Here is an 18,690-nt window from a genome sequence, read left to right on the forward strand (position 1 = left end):
GCTGTCCTTTGTATGTTATTCATGTTTCAGCCATAAACTGTCACCTGGTCAGATTTTATTGACTGAGTAAGACTTTGAACGCATTTTGAAAACAGGCACTGTGAGAAGAAGTAAACTGAAGGAGGATAATGTGAAGTAATGTTTGATTTTAATGATGTGCTTAGTTTAAAGTTGGAAAAAAATCATCACAGAGATGTTTTTAAAGTCATTGGTTAATTGGTAATGCACCCAAACAGCTCAGATTTCCATCCAAGCCAACCTCTTGGTGTGTTTTGGTGTCATTTTTGTATATTAGTAAAACATAAGCTTCTTTTTCCTTTCCTGTTTCCCATTTTGAATGAATGCATGACCTTATGTTTCTGTGCCCTGTGCTCTCAGGAAAAGTATTTCTGGACTTCAAAGCTGAGCTGGAGGAGGTCTACAAGATCTACTGCCAGAACCACGACGATGCCATCTCTCTGCTGGAGAGCTATGAGAAAGACGAAAACATCCAGCGCCACGTGCTGGAGTGTCTGGAGAGACTGAGGTGAGTCGCTGAGAGGAGGAAAAAGTGTCGGACGAAGAGTCGTTTTAGTTTCCTGCTCTGAGCTGTGTGTTTGACTTAAAAAGAATCGTTTGCATGAGAATAAGTGCATGTTCGTGTGTGTAAAAGCATGAAAACAAGACAGTGAGAGTGGCCACCAAAACAGATGTACTGTTGAAATAACACATTAAAACAACACTGTGCAACTTTTACACCACCGTCGCACAGAGGTGATTTACGGCGCCTCCGTCCAGGACTCTGATCTGGATCATATTTTATGGAGAGCTACTAGGTCCGCTAACTGCGTGGCTAACTGAGCAGACTAGCTAATGGCAGCTATCGTTAGCAGCAGTTTACTCTTACATTACCAACAAGTATTGTTTCACCAAATTCAGTGAATAAAGCAGAGAAGTGTGTGTTTTTGTACAGTGATCAGTGAAGCCCGGACCACAGAAACACTTCAATTCTTGTCTAATTTGTGGTCTGATAAACGGTAAATCCATGAGGTTTCCTGGAATTTTATCTATGACTCATGGAGTTTCCTTAACAGGCTTTGAACTTTGACTTATGGGCGTGCTATGATCAGGAAGTGCTGTAAATCTATAAACAGAATAAATATTTTTTCTGATTGTATATCGTGTTTTTCCACTTAAAATCTGCCATTTTCCGGCAAGGACACCTTTACCTCACTCCTGCTTTGTTCATGCTACATCTCATAGTGTTTGTATGGCGTCAGTGATGTGGAGCGGTCAAAGAATGCACCCTTCCTGGTTTCACCTGTCTGGTTTCACCATCAGTGACTCAGACACTTGAGCTGACACTGCTGTAAAATGCAATGATCAATCTGTGTTTGAAGATAAACACAGGTCGTGTCAGACCGGAAGCGTTAGAAAGAAAAGGGCGCTGGTTCCAAGACGAAAGTGTGCACACTGCCAGTCCTTTGTTGACAGGAGTTGTTTTTCTTTCGAAATACAGTTTCTCTAGTCATTTTTTAAGTTGGCTGTAAAGATGCTAACCTTGTCAGGAGAACAATACTCTTTTCTAGAGTGTGTGTGCGTCAACCTACAGCTTTTAAAAGGTCACATGATTTACAGTTTTACTGCCACACTGGGCCTTTGTCCAGCTTTAAGAGGGAATTCACAAAACAATACCAGAACAACGGATGGCTTTAGTGTTTTATTGACTGACAAAATTTCTGTGGATTTCTTCTATGCGGAGGCAAATACGTCCGACTGGAGAAAAAATGAAACACTCACAGAAGTTGTCATCAGGTCATAGGTTTATAAATCCTGTTTTTTCTATCTCTTTCCAAACTTCCCTTCAACAGGGCCATATATCGCGAGTGGTAAGTGTCCACAACGAGTGTCGCCATGATTTCCAGCATGAGAATCATCTTGACCGCATGCTTTTTGCTCACTAACCCCCAGAATTTGCTTGTGTGTGTGTGTGTGTTTACCCCGTTTGATAGCAAGTGTGGAAGACTCTAAAACCATCTGTGATGCCAATTGAGTTTCCTTCCCTGGACTGAGAGGAACTCACTGTTGGTGGTGTTTGCATGTGAATGGTGTATACGACTGTTGTGAAGCGAAATATTCAACATGTCCATTGCCCCTCTTCTTCTCCCCCTCTGTGGATGAACAGTCATTGTTGATCCTTGGAAACCCATTTTATGCCATCTTCTGGACAAAAGCAGCAAATGCAAATTAGAGGGACAGATATAATCATTGGTATTTAAAAACAAACAAACAAACAAAACAAAACATAAAACATAAATTCCAAGATATTTTCTCAATATTATGACATTATTTTTTGTCCTTGTCTGTTTTGGAACAAAAAAAATCCACCATAAAGTTGTGAAATGACGACTGTTAAGAAGTGGAAATTAGTTTAAATTAACAGCAAATAAGGTCAAACACCAATTTGCTATCCTTATTTCGTCAATAATTAGAAATTATCATAAAATAATGAGAAAAGGTGCAGACATTAAATCACATATTGGCTGTAAAAAATTAAAGATAAACATGAGATTGAATTAATTGCAGTTTCTAAATAAATTTGTCCTCTAGGTTGCATTAAAACTAAGCAAATCAATGTTGTTTTTTGCTTTGTCTTCCCTGTTCTTTTATGTCTCCCAAAGCCCATATTGCTCATCAGCATATTATACTTATATGTGATGACAGTTACATATCATTGGATTATACGGTCCACATGATACAGAGACATGTGTTACATGAACATGGGAAGAAACATCTCTCTCAACATGACGTAGCTGTGACTGTGATAGTGGGTGGTGCTCTCACACTTCACATTTTCTTGTTTTTCTTTTTGACCAAACCCTGTCTGCCATCACTTTTTCAGGGGGAAAACAAATTACATCAACCTCGGCTCTTTCTTAATCAAGCCGGTGCAGCGGGTGATGCGTTACCCTCTGCTGCTGATGGAGCTGCTGGGGGCCACGCCAGAGAGCCACCACGACCGGCCACAGCTGACTCAGGCTCTGCTGGCCGTCAAGGAGATCAATGTAAACATCAACGAGTACAAGCGCAGGAAGGACCTCGGTAAAAATCGCTTAAAGTCAGATTTATTTTAGTCTTTTGTTGCTTCTATCTGGCACAAAATCTGAGCTGTTCCCCCTCCTGCTGTCCACAGTGGTGAAGTACAGGAAAGGTGACGAGGACACGTTCATTGACAAGATCTCCAAGCTGAGCATGCACTCCATTATCAAGAAATCCAACCGAGTCAGCAGCCACCTCAAACACCTCACAGGGATTTCACCCCAGGTACATCTCCAGAGCTACGTTCACAGCCGAAGCGGAGGGAAAACTGCCCGAGTGTTGTGAATGAAAGCTTGTTTGCTCTTATCTCACTTCTGTCTTTTTTCCCAGATTAAAGATGAAGCGTTTGATGAGGCTGAGAAGAAGTTCAGGCTGCAGGAGAGGCTCATCAAGTCTTTCATCAGGGACATTTCCTTGTACCTGCAACATATAAGGGTAGGAGCATTTCACCAAAATCACATAAAAACAAAGAGTCTTTGTATTTTTAACCATATCAGGACCTTGGAGTTAATGATAATGCTGATGTTAATAAAGACGTTTGCAGAACCGTATTGGTCATGGGCCATGTTTCCTGTCTCTGTGATGAAAATATACGTTTAATAAGTCTTAATTTATATTGATATGGCTCAGTATTGTATTAGCATTGTGATACTTTTCAACAGGGAACATGCTTCATCAACACGTGTTTGTGAGAATACTGAAGGAGATTTAAGATGTAAAAAACACTGCATTTAACATAATCGTTCCATTTTCATAATGCATTCAGCACATATTCCGCTCTGTGTATGTATAAATATCTTGTCATAGAACATAATATATTGTAATAATCTCTTTAGGAATCAGCGTCTGTGAAGGTCTTGGCAGCCATCAGTTTCTGTGACATCTACACAGAGCGCAGCTCCCTGGACCCCGAGCGCTTCCAGAGAGCTCACCGCTGCATCAGTGACAAACAGTTCACACAGTTTGTAAGTCCTCGTCCTCTCTGTAGTCTCAGTTAGTTGCTGTAAAAGTTCAGTGGGAATGATCTCTGATCACATCATCTCTCAACCCCCCTTCCCTCATTCTCTGAGCAGAAGGAGCGCACAGAGACATTAGTCATCAACCCGCTCACACAGCTCCTCCTCATGTTCGCCGGGCCGCACAAACTCATCCAAAAGCGCTTTGACAAGCTGCTGGACTACGACAACTGCAAGGAGCGCGCCGACCGCCTCAAGGACCGTCGTGTCCAGGATGAGCTGCAGGTGGCGCGCAACAACTACGAGGCTCTCAACGCCCAACTTCTGGACGAGCTCCCTAAGTTCTACAGCGCTGCAGAGGAGCTGTTCACCGGCTGTGTGAGGGCTTTCTCTCAAGCTCAGAAGGACTTCATGAAGACGACGCTGGGGGAGCTGAAGCCGCTCCTGCACGTTGTGAGTGTGCCTTTGGTCATGAGGGTGTTTGAAGGACATTCCCGAAGCAGTTGTTTCCGCATTCTGTTACTAACTCAGACCGTTTTCTTTGCCTCCAGTTTTCGAACAAAGTTGGCACAGAGGGAAACCTGATTACACAGTTCCAAGAAGAGTACGGGCGGGTTCTGCAACTTCTGCAGGGGTTTAGCTTCTGCCCCGAGAACCTGCCTCCAGCAGTCGCCGCCAGAAAACCGTTCGAGAAGAAAACTCTGGAGAAGCAGAACTCGAAAAAGCCGATACAGACACCTGTGAGTCGAGCTCCCATCCCATTTGTGCCATAGCATAGTTTAATAACTAGTACTCAAGTAGTGATCTAACCGTGTTGTCTTTTCAGTCCAATGGCATCATGCAGACAGATGAGCACCGTGCAGGACTTCTGGTACGCTACGGTCCTGAGAAGCTGTTCCAGGCAGAGAGAAACTTCAATGCAGCCCAGGACCTGGATGTCTCTATACAAGAGGGAGACCTCGTGGGTGTAATCAAGCAGCAGGACCCCATGGGAAGCAACAATCGCTGGCTAATTGATAATGGAGGTAGGTCATTTATGCTCAGCTATGTATTTTGGTGTCTGAACCTTCGACTGAAAAGTGATGCAACCATAAAACTTATTTCTGTGTCTTCTCTTGCTTTCCTTGATTTGCAGTCAACAAGGGTTTTGTGTACAGCTCCTTCCTCAAACCCTACAACCCACGCAGGAGTCAGTCAGACGTGTCCATCGAGAGCCAATCGTCCAATGAGTCGGGCTATGGCGGTTCCTCCCCTGTTTTCTCCCGCCAAAACAGCAACAGCACACTGACCTTTAACCAGGAAACGGCCACCGTCAGCTTTTCCGCATCGCAGCCCCCGAGTTATTCATCTCCGCACCCTTCGCTGGACTCGTCCCGTAGGAGTCACCACAGAGACGCACCCAACCCTGACTCCGCCAGCCAGAGCAACTCCATTAACTCCTCGCCCCGAAATCCCTCAAACCGCAGGGAATTCTCCGACCAAACACACCGAAATTCCCCCAGTCACAGAGACACAGAGCCTTCTTACCGCCATTCGGGCAATCACAGAGACACGTACGACGCGAGTTACGCAAGCACGAGCAGCCAGAAGGAGATGTCAGACCTCTCCGAGACAGAGTCTTATTCTTCACACAGAAACAATCACGCACAGCGGTATGGACACACAGACAGAACCTACAGTTCATACCAGTGGAGAAATGGAGATAACGGTGGCCAGAAGAGGTCTGCTTACGCCAGAGATGAGTACATCGAGCCAGAGCCAGAACCAGAACCAGAACCAGAACCAGAACCAGAGAGTGAACTAGATGGTCATCAGGTGAGACTTTGTTTGATTGCTGCAGACATGTAGACATTAGACATTTACCATTCCAAAACAAGAGTAGATCATGTAATAAATGGCTGAAGTAATGCAGTCTGCCACAGTGCGACCCTTAAAATCACCACCAGATGGTGCCATACTAACTAGCTAAAAAAGCATTAATCAATAATTTTTTATTAACAATGGATTTGATGACTGTGTGTAATGTGAAAAGGGTTGCTCTGAGTGTTGAGCCCATGAACGATTGTTACCAAATGACAGTTTGTCAGTGTTTTAGCTTCTTTCAGCTCATTGTTTTGGTTTCATGGACAACAACTTTTCTATGTTGGGTCACTGTCACCGCTTTCAATAGCCATGCTTCCAGCTACAGCAGGCAGCTGCTTTCAGTGAAAAAGTTCTGATAAAGTCAGTGTAACCTATCTGTCCAGCAACACACGGCAGGAAAAGTTAGCGGCTAGCTGGTGAACATAGTGAAGCATTTAGCAGCTAAAGAGGCTAAAAGGAGAGTGTTTGTTGGATAGAAATTTGTTAGGTGGCCAGAAACGTGGTTAAAAATGAATGCTAATAAATAAGCAGTTGTTTGCTAACACGTTAGCGTTACGTAAACAACCTGATACAATGATTTTATGTCAATATTGCTTTTCATATTGAAAAAACACAAACTAATGATGATGGGGTTTTTTTTTTCTTTGTTTTTTAGATTTACTACGCCCTCTACTCCTTCGATGCCCGCTGCGCCAATGAACTGAGCATCTCAGCCAATCAGCGGCTGCGGATACTGGAGTTCCAGGACATGAACGGCAACAGTGACTGGTGGCTGGGGGAGGCAGGAGGCCGGCGAGGCTACGTGCCTTCCAACTACATCCGCAAATCAGAATATACATGAAGAAGCTTTGTCGTGTGGATGATACCTGAGATGGCCTCAAGAAGGCTCACTCTGCGAGCAGACAGAACAAAAAGACAAAGAAGCATCTGGACACGCTGTGACTTATTTTTGATCTGTTGTCATGGAGTTTGATAGTGAGAAGGACTGACTATTGCTGCTGACACTGCTCCTAAAAGTTAGCATTATATGCCTATATTTATAGACTTTTTATATCATTTTCACTTACTGGAAGCTGCACCCTACTCCCACATGTTTCCAGTGGGAAACCTGTGAATTGCACCTGTTTTTTGCCATATTCTCTGGGCCTGAAGACAGTCGTATGTTTAAGAGAGCAGTCTTAAAGGTTAGCACATTGGGAGATTGCAATGGAAATGTGAACATTTTGACTTCAGACTGGTTCTTCTAAACAAACATCAAGTGGTATGCAGACAGACTGACCTAAACACTGTGTTAATGACTTTTTTTCTGCATGAGGTTTATTACACCACTAGAATGATGCATGAATATTAGATGCATTTACACCATACTGTTCAACAATCAAGGAATTGAGGCACTTATGATGATTATCCACTGGTTGCTATTTTTGAAGTGTCTGTGGAGCCATCAGCAAGAATTTGGAGTGTTGTATGAAATCAATATGGACAATTTTAATTGATATCAAGGACAAAGTTGAATGGTATCTTATATATGGTTTACAAGCACTCCCCTTGTCAGTAACCTGAATCAGTTTTTTAACTAGCTGACGCTGTGCAAACAGGTGAAAACTCATTTTACTGTCAGAGGAGGTTCATGAACAGGGAGAGAGAGAGAGGTCTGATCTTAACTCTGATTCTCCACATTACTCCCCATGTACATTATATATAGGGCTGTATATTGAGAATATGCTATCGCGCCCACTGTAAAGTGATCACTGTTTGAATAAAACACAGCTCAGCTGACAAATCACAGCCGTGTGGAGAGATTTTCTTTTTGCTTGTTTTCCATCTGGTGTGGGAGATCAGTTTGTTGTGCATCTCTTAAAACATCCCATTTAACATTCCACACATGCACTCATGCACACACACACCTGCATACACAGATAATAATAAAAAAAAAGATAAAAGGTGTAATACAAAGGAGGTGGATATCAGAAGTATTGTTATTTATGCATTGTACCAAATGTCATTGCATTGCATACCATACAACAGCAGTGCAAATTTTGACCAAAAGTATACTTACAATTGGACTCTTACATACAAAAAACCCCATGTGATCCAGTATTTAAAGTAACAGTTACTTTCAAATGTTCATGGTCATGCAGAAGTCTGATACAGACTAATAGGAATTTGCAAGCACACACAGTACATTGTGTCATACTGAGTGACGGTATTTTGAAATATTGCAAAACATAAAGAATTTCTTGACAATTGTAAGTTGTAGCCAAGATTTTGTGACCTTTTATTTCTAAAAAATAACACCAGCTGTTATGTGAGTGCTGGTCTAGCATCAGCCTGTTTTTTGTTTTTTGTTTTTTTTTTTTTACTTGCTGCCTGATTTTACTTTTGATGACCTCAACAGAGATAAAGGTCACAGGGCAAAAAAGACAAAGTATTGGATCACATGTAGCGCCTGTCCAATCAATGCAGGGTCCAAATGATTAACAGGTGGGTGGAGTGTTCGGGGGTCTCCATGTTATTTAGGACTTGTATGAGCGAAAAGCACACCGTAGACTTAAACTGGTCCCATCATGGCTGGGGTCTACGGCAACATGGTCTGCTTAATAGCTTTACTCGTACAGCTGTGTGCACTCACTGTGCTCGGACAGGACATTTATGTAAGTATGGGATGAATTCAGTTTGTCTGAAATATGGAATTTAAGAATATTTTGGAAAACATATAAAACTGAGTCCACTTGATAAGAAATTGGTGTATTTGATTTTCTTACAGGTGATCACAGAAACAGATGACACTGGTGGTAAAAACACTTTGTCTCCAGTTAACTAAAACTTAATTTAATCATTCTTTCACAGCTGGAATCCTTTAACGCTTCTGTTTTCCTCACAGATTATGAGTATTATTACGATTATCCCACTGAAAATCCTGCAGAAGATTTTGATTTGACTCTAGACGACTGGTTGTATGAACTCCTGGATATCACAGGTAAATTACCTCTGGCATAGTAAAAATGAGGATTTGCCTGTAATGCATGCAGTAGTTTAACTTACGTATGTGCTCTGTATGATCAAGGCATCCATGCAATCAGTTGCACTCTGCTCCTGACTGATTATTCTTTGTGGTAACAGGCAGCAATTGACGTGATTCTGTCTTCATTTAGATCAGTGTGATCCAAACCCCTGTTTGAACGGAGGAGTCTGTGATCACTCCGCTGATGGAGGCTTCAGATGTTTGTGCCCTGAGCCTTACTCTGGAAAGAAGTGCCAGACAGGTGCGACGGTCCCCCAGAGCTCATTAAGATAGAGCAGGTTGAAAGTTCAGCAGTTTAGACAGGAGGTTAAAGATGTGCTCTTACATTATAGTTACACTGTCAAAGAGTAGTTTTACTTGCCTTTGAAACATTTTGAGGAAGAAAGAGAAAGAAATGTTGGTGGATCTGCATCCATTTTTTAAGAATTATGTGTTTTATTTCAAAGGAATGCAAAAGTATTCCTCACGTATTCAGATCATATTATCTTCTTTTTTATAATCCAGTGGTTAACCTGATAAATTCTGACATAAGAATAAAAGCATTATGATATCTGGAGCATAATAATAATAATATAGAGACGTAGACTTTCCTTACTTTTCTTCTCCCTGCAGTGCAGGAAATACTTTGGCTTTGGTGCCCCCTGGTGCTAGTAACAAAAAGTAATAAGCAAGCAAGATGAATAATACACATGGCTGGATTTTAATACAGTTTTTGAATTAATTAAGTAAATAAATATTAAATTGATATTAAATAAATTACATTTTTTCAGTGAAGGACGTTTGCAAGAGTGTGAAATGTGGCTATGGAAGCTGTGTTGTCTCATCCTCTGCTCCTTTCTACGAGTGCAAGTGCAAGCCTCCATACAGACCCCCCGACTGCAAGAAAGGTCTGTTCTTATGGAATTTTCTGATTTTATTTTATATCAGTCTTGATTTGTTAGTATAGTAGTATAGTATAGTATAGTACACTCTAGAAGTTCCAAGTTCCATTGAGTCGTTTGCAGCGGTCATCAGACAGTGATTTGCCTGCCGCACAGCTTCTCCCTGCAGGCCCAATCCCTGTCAGAATGGAGGCTCTTGCATGAAGGGTCCCAAACGTTCCTCCTTCCAGTGTTCTTGCCCTGATGGATACAGTGGAAAGTTCTGTGAAGTTGGTAAATGCACGTCTCTCACTGTCCTGACTATAAGAGCATGCTCATCCTCAAAGAACCCACATATTAGCTGACTAAAGGCAACTTTTTGTTTTTTTTCCAGGACCAAACGACTGTTACCAAGAGGACGGAGAGTCTTACCGCGGCATGGTGAGTGTGACAGCTGAAGGGGAAGAGTGTCTGGACTGGAATTCGTATTTCATCCTGCAGAAAGGGGGAGATCCCTTCAAAGAGTATGCAGGCTTTGATGGAATTGGGCCACACAATTACTGCAGGTGAGGGGTCATCTTGTGTAAATATTGCACATGTTTACTGTTGGCGTAACAGTGTTTGAGTTCATATGTGCATACAGTACATGAATATGTACTCAAACAAACGCTTCATATGATAAGTACCAGGTTTTTGGGGGGTTACCAGATTTTAAGATAGCTTTTGTTGTTGTGTCTTATAACTTTATATGAAATGTGTATGAATGAAGTGATGTTGACCTCTTTAATACTTTTTTAAAAATCTGTGTATTCAAGGAACCCCGATGGAGACGATCAGCCCTGGTGCTTCATCAACAAAAACAACAAATTGAAGTGGAACTACTGTAAAGTTAGGAAATGTTCTGGAGGTAAAATAGTCTCCATAGACTCCTGTATTAAAACTTAACAGCAAAAATAAATATGTTTAGAGCAGTTTTGGTCTCTGTAGCACATTTCCCCATTTCCCCAGGGGCGAATTTTTTTTTTATAACTAATTAAATTATATTACGGTTTAAAGTTATGCGTAATTATGGGCATGGCCACTTGAGTTACAGCCACTACGTTTCAGCAATCAGGCTTCATTCAGCCTGCCTCAGCTCCACCCACGCTCCACCTCTTAGTCCATTTTTGGACTAGCCTGGAGTGTGGTGGAGTCAGGCACTGGCAAGATGGCAATAGCCAGAGCCATTGTCACTAAACTTCACATTTTAGAAACCTATGGGTAACATCACAGGAACTACATCCATGTTTTATACACACACACACACAAACACACACGGAAAACAATCCTGACCATCACAACTTTCATTTGCTCATTTTGATTTTCCATCCCTCTCAGCTCCACCCACCATACAAACCATCTATGAAACAGATCCAACTCCAGCCAAGCCGGACGTCCCTGCTGCCCAGTTCTCCCAGTGTGGGAGGCCGCAGCCCAGCCGCTCGGCCAGGATCTTCGGTGGGAAGAAGTCTCTCCCTGGGGCTCATCCTTGGCAGGTTTCCCTACAGACCAGATCCAAAGGCTCCACCGGGCCCTTCAGCCACATCTGTGGAGGCATCCTGCTGGAGTCCTGCTGGGTGCTCACTGCTGCACACTGCATGTAAGCAGTGTCTTCAGCACTGTGTGGTGAGGATTTGTACATACACACCCTCACCTGCCCTTTATTTCACTCTGTTGGGGGGGGGGTTGCTTTTTCAGAAAAAGTGGAGTGGAAATGCAGGTGGTGCTGGGAGGCGTGGACATAGAGAGGGATGAAGTGTACGATCAGGTCATTCCAGTGGAGAAGGCCATCGTGCATGAGGATTACAGGGCGAGTCCCTTTGCGCTTCATAATGATGTTGGTGAGCATTTAGTTTATTATACAGTCAAATATAGTTCGAGTGGAATCCTGTTTGTTGATTCTGTGCATTGTTCAATGACATGTACTGCTATGCTGTCACCAATCAGCTGTTCTTTGCTTTGTCCCTCTCCTGTGCAGCCATGCTTCAGCTGAAAGTCATGGACAGACCGTACTGTGCCAAAGAAAGCCGCTTCGTAAAGACGGCCTGCCTGCCGAACCAGCCCTTCAACAGCGGGACCGAGTGTGTGATCTCAGGATGGGGCGTCACTGAAACACGTAAGCATCATTTGAACCGCCATTTGCAAATGGTGCATTATCCAGCTGCAGTGTCTCCCTTTCACTGTCTCTTCCTGTCTCAGAGAGGTACGGTACCAACCAGCTGCTGGATGCTCGCGTCCTCCTGATCTCCCAGGAGAAATGTAAAGCCCCTCACGTTTACGGGGACTCGCTGGATGATAGCATGTTCTGTGCAGGCAACCTGAAAGGAGGCGTTGACTCCTGCCAGGTCTGTAACACTTGATCTTTTAACAGCATGCATGAGAATAAAAAGAGAGCGCCCTGATAAAAAAAACCTCCTCTTTCCCCCTTGCAGGGTGACTCTGGAGGTCCTCTGGTGTGTGAGCGTAACGGGACCCATTACGTTGTTGGCGTGGTGAGCTGGGGCGACGGCTGCGGCAAGAAGTACAAGCCTGGTGTCTACGCCAACGTCGCTAGATTTATCGACTGGATCACTCATCATTTGCTCTCATGAGGATGCATGTGGCCATAGTGTGCTGTGTATGTGAGCTGTGGACATGCTGCCACTGACTGTGATATCCTGCTGTATCAATAACACACTTTCCCCTTATAGAAATGAGGTAGGATCAGAAAAATTATGTGAAAGCTCTCACTCCATCCCCAGAATGACACATTACCTCAGGTGTTGGTGTTTTAACTCATGTATACCTCACTGTGGTGTAGTTACACAACACTCAATGCTTTGCTTCCTCCCAGTTTGTGCAAACATGCTTGCGGCAACTGTTTACTGTAAAATATGCATAAAGATTTCTGAGCGAGTCCTTTAAATCAACACATTCATCAACAATTTGTTCATTTTTGTGAATCTTATGAGTTCTTATTAAAATCCATAGCTACTCAGTGATCATTTTAATGATTGGCTTTGGTAGTTTTAATTGAAATGCAATGAGATCCTTTGTCGACCAAAACATGCATTTATGTATATGTGTATGACCTTAAAGTCATTTAAAGTTTGATTTATTTAAAATCTTGGCATTGCGTAACCTTTGACAACTTGTATTTCATTGGGCACAGACCAAGTGTAATGAGTCAGATAAAAAAAAAGGGGGGAGAAAGGCAAAGACCAAAGACCACAGGACAAATAAAAATCAATAGACACGTTAAAAAAACAGTGTCATATTCTCTGAATTAACTAATATCACAAACTCTCCAGGATGTTGCACCCTTAATGCATGTCAGAAAACGACCCTAAATCTGACACCTGTAGTTTTTTCTTTGGCTGTTACTGAGCCAGGCTGTCATATATTAAAGAAAACACTCTGCAGACCAGTTCGACCCAGAACCTGCTGGGCTCTTCCAGTTCCGTACAATAACCCCTAAAACCTCTCACTGCTGGCTCAAACAGCCCCAGTGGGATTAGAGATTTATCCCCTAACAGACACATTTATGGGGATTGTGGTGGAGTTAAGTGAAGGGTTAATCCCAAAAGATATGTTACCTTTCTTACCTTACAGATTTTACAGATATTTATCTTTAACCTCAACTGTATGAAGGGTGTTTGCATCTTAATGCCGTTGGAGGATCACCTCAGGATAACAAGGCCTTTGTTTATCTTTTGGTGTAGTGGCTTGTGCAAGAGTATTTCCAATACAGAACTCACGGGCTTACATCTGGAGCCTTGCAAACAGTTGGCAAAAGGTGTCAAAAAGGCAGGGATTCAACATGACTTCACTGGTTTTGAATATTCAGTGGGAAATATTTGCGAGAATGTCCAAATGTGGCTGTTGTGTAAATGATATTCCAAGTCCTAATTCAGTTTTTCTTGGTCTGATCTCTAAAAAAGGGAGACAAACAACCCTGCAGATTGCAAAGTTTTGCTGACAAAGAGTTTAAAGTTGAATTTGACAAGCCTTATATAAAAGCAAATAAGACAAGGTTAAATAAATGAAACCATGGTAAGTCAGCAATGTCCTAAAACACACAAACTCCTACAGAATCGATGCGGCTGGCTAACGATTGACAAGTATGAGGGATGAGTGGGATATCAAGGAGGTTTGGGGGATTAAAGTCGATCGCTGGATCTTCAGTCTCCTACATCGTGCTGAGACTCACACACAGCACCATGCTGGCTGCAGCGGTCCTGCTCATAAGCCTGAGTGTACTAAGTGTTCATGGACAGGGCCCGCTTGTAAGTTTCTCAGCATCTTTACGAATAAATCAGCCAGGATGATTGTTTGACTCATGTGGAAACGTTTGCTGATCTGTTTTCTCCTTTGTGATTTTGTCGTTTCAGCTGGACGATGTGTATTGTAAGCATCTTTTCTGCAGTTGATCTATGTGCTGATCGTGTTTCAACCACTGACTTCCTTCAAATCTTTGGATGTGTTTGTCTTTTGGCTCTTTGGTTTCACGTTTTAAGACGTTTCATTGTGTCACATTTGTTTTTTTAACATGAGGAATGGGGCTCCTCTAACACGGTTTGCTCTGATTCAATTCGTTAATTTACACAATAGACCACTCATTGTGCTGAACGTCTGCACAGAGCGCTTTTTGTTGCAGAACTCCAGCGTCCAAACTGCTCTCTGTTCTTTACAGACATAGAATACGGAGAATTCGGCACCGACTACCCTGATTTTGTTTTTGATCCAAGCGACTGGTTGTTTGATTTATTCGATGAAAGCAGTAAGTGGCCCTGGAAAGCTCTGTGTGACTGCACATTATGCCTCCGTCTTACCTCTCAGCAGGCACGCTCATGCTTTTTCCCTTCATTTCCAGATGTTTGTGATCCAAATCCTTGCTTCAATGGTGCCTCTTGCCAAAGTAAATCCGAAACAGAGTTCGAATGCCTCTGTCCTGAGCCTTACGTAGGCAAGAGGTGTCAAAAAGGTAGAGTTTCATTTTAATTCAGCTTGTTTGTGGGTGTATTTTGATTTATTATTAAACTTACAATTGCCTCTTTCACAGATGTTACGTTTTATTGCTTTATCTTAATGCTTATTCACAAGGTTCACGTGAGGCTAACTTTTACTTTTGATAACGTGTTTTGAATATTTAGTGAAAAAACTTTGCGAGAACACCAGATGTGGCGGTGGTGACTGTGTCGTCAACCTCAGCAAACCTCCATATTACGAGTGCAAGTGCAGACCTCCCTTCCAAGGCCCTGACTGCAAGACCTGTGAGTATAACATCTTTTGTAATTTTTTGACTAATTGAGCAGATCACTCTTAGTACCAGACAATAGACACTATAGACTCTTACCTGCACAGTAATGAAGTAGTTGCATCTTTAGAATTAGAGGGAAATAACTAATATCCACGTCTCCGAACAGTATTTTTTAGCCTTAAATGAGCCCATCATTCCACTTTGACTCATTAGAGTGTGCAAACATTGCACACACTACTGTACACGGACTTTATTAATGCGGTGAAATGTTGTGATGTCAAAAATTGGGATGGCTAATATTCTTTGAATCCCTTGCTACACCCCTGCTATTGCACACCATTAATTTGTTTATGTCTTACCTGCATCAGTGCCAGAGTCGCCCTGTGACCCCAATCCTTGCCAGAATGGAGGCTCTTGCACTAAAGGAGACCGCCGCCTCCGCTGCACTTGTCCTGACGGAGTCAGTGGAAAGTTCTGTGAAAGCGGTAAAGACTTTATGCAGGAGTTGCGGTTGCATATTGATCTATTGCAGGAAGCCCAAAAATGTTCACTTGTGCTTTTATTTTTGAGATTTTGAGCTCACTCTCAATTGTCTTCTTGCACAACCTTGTTGTATAGGCCCAGGTGACTGTTATTCTGGAGATGGACAGAAATACCGGGGTTCTGTCAGTGTGACAGAAGGCGGGAAAGACTGTCTGGACTGGCACTCGTATTTCATTTTGAAAAACGGAGAAGATCCTTTCGTTACATACTCGGACTTTGATGGACTGGAAAATAACTACTGCAGGTATCATCAAATGATATTTTCATTAGATATGTTTTCAGTATTTTCAACTTTCAATCCATAATGTGCAGCATATTAGAAATGATTGTGTTAATGTAAGTTTGCAGAAAAATGAGAAAATTGGGATTTTCTATGAGTGGATTGCCTTTGGGAGAGGGGGAGTCTTACCACTGGGGGGCAGCAAAGTGACAAATGTTTAAATACTGCAGTTTTAGATTATGGGTTAGGGTTAAGGTTGCCAAATCGGGATATATGGGCAGTGCAAAGGTGCAGAATGTGAAGTGACAGTTCCGACAGACTTGTATGTATGTATACTTTGCAGAGAGATCTAGTGTAGTTAGCATGCTAACCAGCTATCCCCGTCCCATGTCTCATAATACCACTTTGTACCTTAAGAGGTGATGGTCTGGTAGTATAGCCACTCAGTAGTTTAAGCTGGGAGTGGATGTGAGCAGTGCGTTTCCTCCATCACTCACGTTCTCCCATTGGAGTGAGCAGACTCAACAGCTGCCACTCGTCTCTTAAAGGGGCGTTGCAGTGGTGAAACCCACATGACGCAGATGAAGGAAATGACTTTTGACGCTGCTTGATTCTGAACTGTCTCTAATTTTTCAAACATTGGAGCACACTTCAGCATGTCTCCTCTCAGGTAATTTCTTACTTTTCCTCTCTGTAATCTAGTAGTTTTATTATTTATTCTGCACTTTAGGAACCCAGATGGGGATGACAAGCCCTGGTGTTTCTATAAAAAACAAGGCAAACTCGAGTGGGACTACTGCAAAGTCAAGAAGTGCTCTGACGGTGATCTCTCTCTCTCTCTCTCTCTCTCACACACACACACACACACACACACACACACACACACACACACAGAGTACATATCTACCATATGCCTGCACTGGACTCACTTTTTTCTGATGTTCTTCAGGCGCAGGCACTCCTCCACCACCAGTAGTCACAACAGCACCAAGCGCTGCCCAGTTCTCCCAGTGTGGGATAGCCCAGCCCACTCGCACCACCAAGATTTTTGGGGGTGCTAAGTCTGTCCCCGGCGCCCACCCCTGGCAGGTGTCCGTGCAGGAGAGACCCAAAGGTTCATCCGTGGAGTTCCAACACACGTGTGGTGGGATCCTTATCGGTTCCTGCTGGGTCCTCACTGCTGCCCACTGCATGTAGGTGTTATATTCCGTCTGTATGGCATTTCCACTTTATTAATTTTTCTGTAATGTTTCAATTTGTACCTTTTTCAGTGAAGCTACGGATGAGTACCAAGTGGTTTTGGGAGGAGTTAACATAGACAAAGCAGAGGCAATTGACCAGACCATCCCAGTGATAGAAACCATTGTTCATGAGAACTACAGGGACACTCCCACCGCTCTTTACAACGACATTGGTTTGTTACTCTTATGAAATGTAGTGATATTTTTAACCAAGACAGACCATAGATAAGAACAGATAAGGCAGCAGTCTAATTAGTTGTGTAAGGTAGAGTGAAACTTCTTTTCAGGCCTTCATCACACATTAGCTGACATAAAAGCTCATGCTTTTTTGATGACGCTGTATGTTCTGATTTCCTGTGTAGCTCTGCTCAAGCTCAAAGTTACAGACAGTCCTTACTGCGCCAAGGAAAGCCGCTTTGTGAGGACAGCGTGTCTACCAGACCAGGTCTTCCCTGCTGGAAAGGAGTGTGTGGTCTCCGGATGGGGAGCCACTGAAAAACGTAATTAACCAAGTATCAGAAACCCTTTCATGTCATAGAAACAGATTTTGATATTTTAATGAATCAGTAGTTCAGTGTTGCATTCCCATAAAGTTGGAGGACTTACAAGAGACAGGATTGTCAAAAGAGGCCAAGGCATGTTGACTTTTAGTCTCAAGTTTGGGTTAAGCTCCAAAAACGCATAATCTTAATGTAACTCTGACACACATTTGTCACTTCTTGACTTGCCATAGCAGGAAAATCACAGGCGTTAATAATAAAACTAATAACATTCTTACTGAGCGGGACAATGAACAATACCAGCATCCTGAAACTGAAGCAGCTAAATGGAACTCAGCCATCAATGATCTCATTATTTAAACCTGTGCTTCTCCCACTGTGGCACCTCAAAGTGCTGCCAGAGAAAAACAGCAGTTTTGTTTCTTTCTCTCATTCAAATTTGCTTTGACTCTCACTTTTCAGAGAGGTACAGCAGCCAGCTGTTGAATGCTCGCGTTTTCCTCATCTCTGAAAGCCGATGTGAAGCTCCCGCCGTCTACGGAAATGTACTGGACAACAGCATGTTGTGTGCGGGGACTTTGCAGGGAGGTGTGGACTCCTGTCAGGTGCGTATGTTTATGAATGTGCTCATGTGCTCATGGCGGTTGATACATTCACATAGCTGCCTTCAAGGCTCGTGGTGTTAAATTCAAACACTTTTTTGACTTTTTTGGCATCGGTCTTGCTACACATGTGTAAGAGGCATAAGTCCTTTGACAGAAAATACTGTATCAACCTGCTCTTTTAACTCTACAGGGCGACTCAGGCGGACCCTTGGTGTGTGAACAAAATGGTGTACACTATGTCACCGGTGTGGTGAGCTGGGGCGATGGCTGTGGTAAGGTGAACAAGCCTGGTGTCTACGCCAACGTCCACACATTCATCGACTGGATCAAGAGCAAGATGGCCTGAACGTTAGTCAAGTGAAATACGGTAGTTCAGCACTCGCTGTGGTGTTGAAAATAATTTGTATTTTGGGAAGAAAAACATGCTACAGCTCAGCTTGCCTTGAAAAAAAAAAAGTTTATTCCAGTCAGCAATAAAGCCAAGCATTTACTCCCAGCCCAGCTTTGAGTTAAAAGGGGCA

At 42.8% G+C, this 18,690-nt stretch overlaps 3 protein-coding genes across 6 annotated transcripts in view; all 3 read left to right on the plus strand.

The window, feature by feature from the left end:
- Positions 1–7,685, plus strand: part of dnmbp (dynamin binding protein) — a 44,636-nt gene extending 36,951 nt beyond the window's left edge. For 3 of the 4 annotated variants that reach the window (XM_076760045.1, XM_076760047.1, XM_076760048.1), the window contains 11 exons: positions 379–526; positions 1,851–1,868; positions 2,882–3,081; positions 3,173–3,303; positions 3,409–3,513; positions 3,915–4,043; positions 4,152–4,487; positions 4,586–4,774; positions 4,861–5,059; positions 5,170–5,849; positions 6,553–7,685. In XM_076760045.1, the coding sequence (XP_076616160.1) occupies positions 379–526; positions 1,851–1,868; positions 2,882–3,081; positions 3,173–3,303; positions 3,409–3,513; positions 3,915–4,043; positions 4,152–4,487; positions 4,586–4,774; positions 4,861–5,059; positions 5,170–5,849; positions 6,553–6,738 (2,321 nt within the window). In that variant the 3' untranslated portion in view covers positions 6,739–7,685. The remainder of the gene's footprint in view (positions 1–378; positions 527–1,850; positions 1,869–2,881; positions 3,082–3,172; positions 3,304–3,408; positions 3,514–3,914; positions 4,044–4,151; positions 4,488–4,585; positions 4,775–4,860; positions 5,060–5,169; positions 5,850–6,552) is intronic. The other variant, XM_076760046.1, reaches the window with a different exon arrangement.
- A 779-nt stretch (positions 7,686–8,464) lies between these two features.
- LOC143339284 (factor VII-activating protease-like) lies at positions 8,465–12,412 on the plus strand. The gene is made up of 13 exons (XM_076760451.1): positions 8,465–8,551; positions 8,665–8,692; positions 8,782–8,877; positions 9,053–9,163; positions 9,693–9,809; positions 9,960–10,076; positions 10,177–10,348; positions 10,598–10,689; positions 11,160–11,421; positions 11,520–11,662; positions 11,800–11,937; positions 12,021–12,166; positions 12,254–12,412. The coding sequence occupies exons 1-13, from the start codon at positions 8,465–8,467 to the stop codon at positions 12,410–12,412; spliced, it is 1,668 nt and encodes a 555-aa protein (XP_076616566.1).
- Positions 12,413–14,020: 1,608 nt separating this feature from the next.
- On the plus strand, positions 14,021–18,515 carry LOC143339286 (factor VII-activating protease-like). Its single transcript, XM_076760454.1, has 13 exons — positions 14,021–14,086; positions 14,192–14,207; positions 14,494–14,580; positions 14,674–14,784; positions 14,954–15,073; positions 15,429–15,545; positions 15,679–15,847; positions 16,554–16,645; positions 16,773–17,016; positions 17,095–17,237; positions 17,427–17,564; positions 18,027–18,169; positions 18,360–18,515. Exons 1-13 carry the CDS (start codon positions 14,021–14,023, stop codon positions 18,513–18,515), a joined length of 1,602 nt encoding a protein of 533 aa, XP_076616569.1.
- The last annotated feature ends 175 nt before the right edge of the window (positions 18,516–18,690 follow it).

Source organism: Chaetodon auriga, chromosome 20 (genome assembly GCF_051107435.1).
Source record: "Chaetodon auriga isolate fChaAug3 chromosome 20, fChaAug3.hap1, whole genome shotgun sequence".
In the NCBI taxonomy this organism is placed as follows: domain Eukaryota; kingdom Metazoa; phylum Chordata; class Actinopteri; order Chaetodontiformes; family Chaetodontidae; genus Chaetodon; species Chaetodon auriga.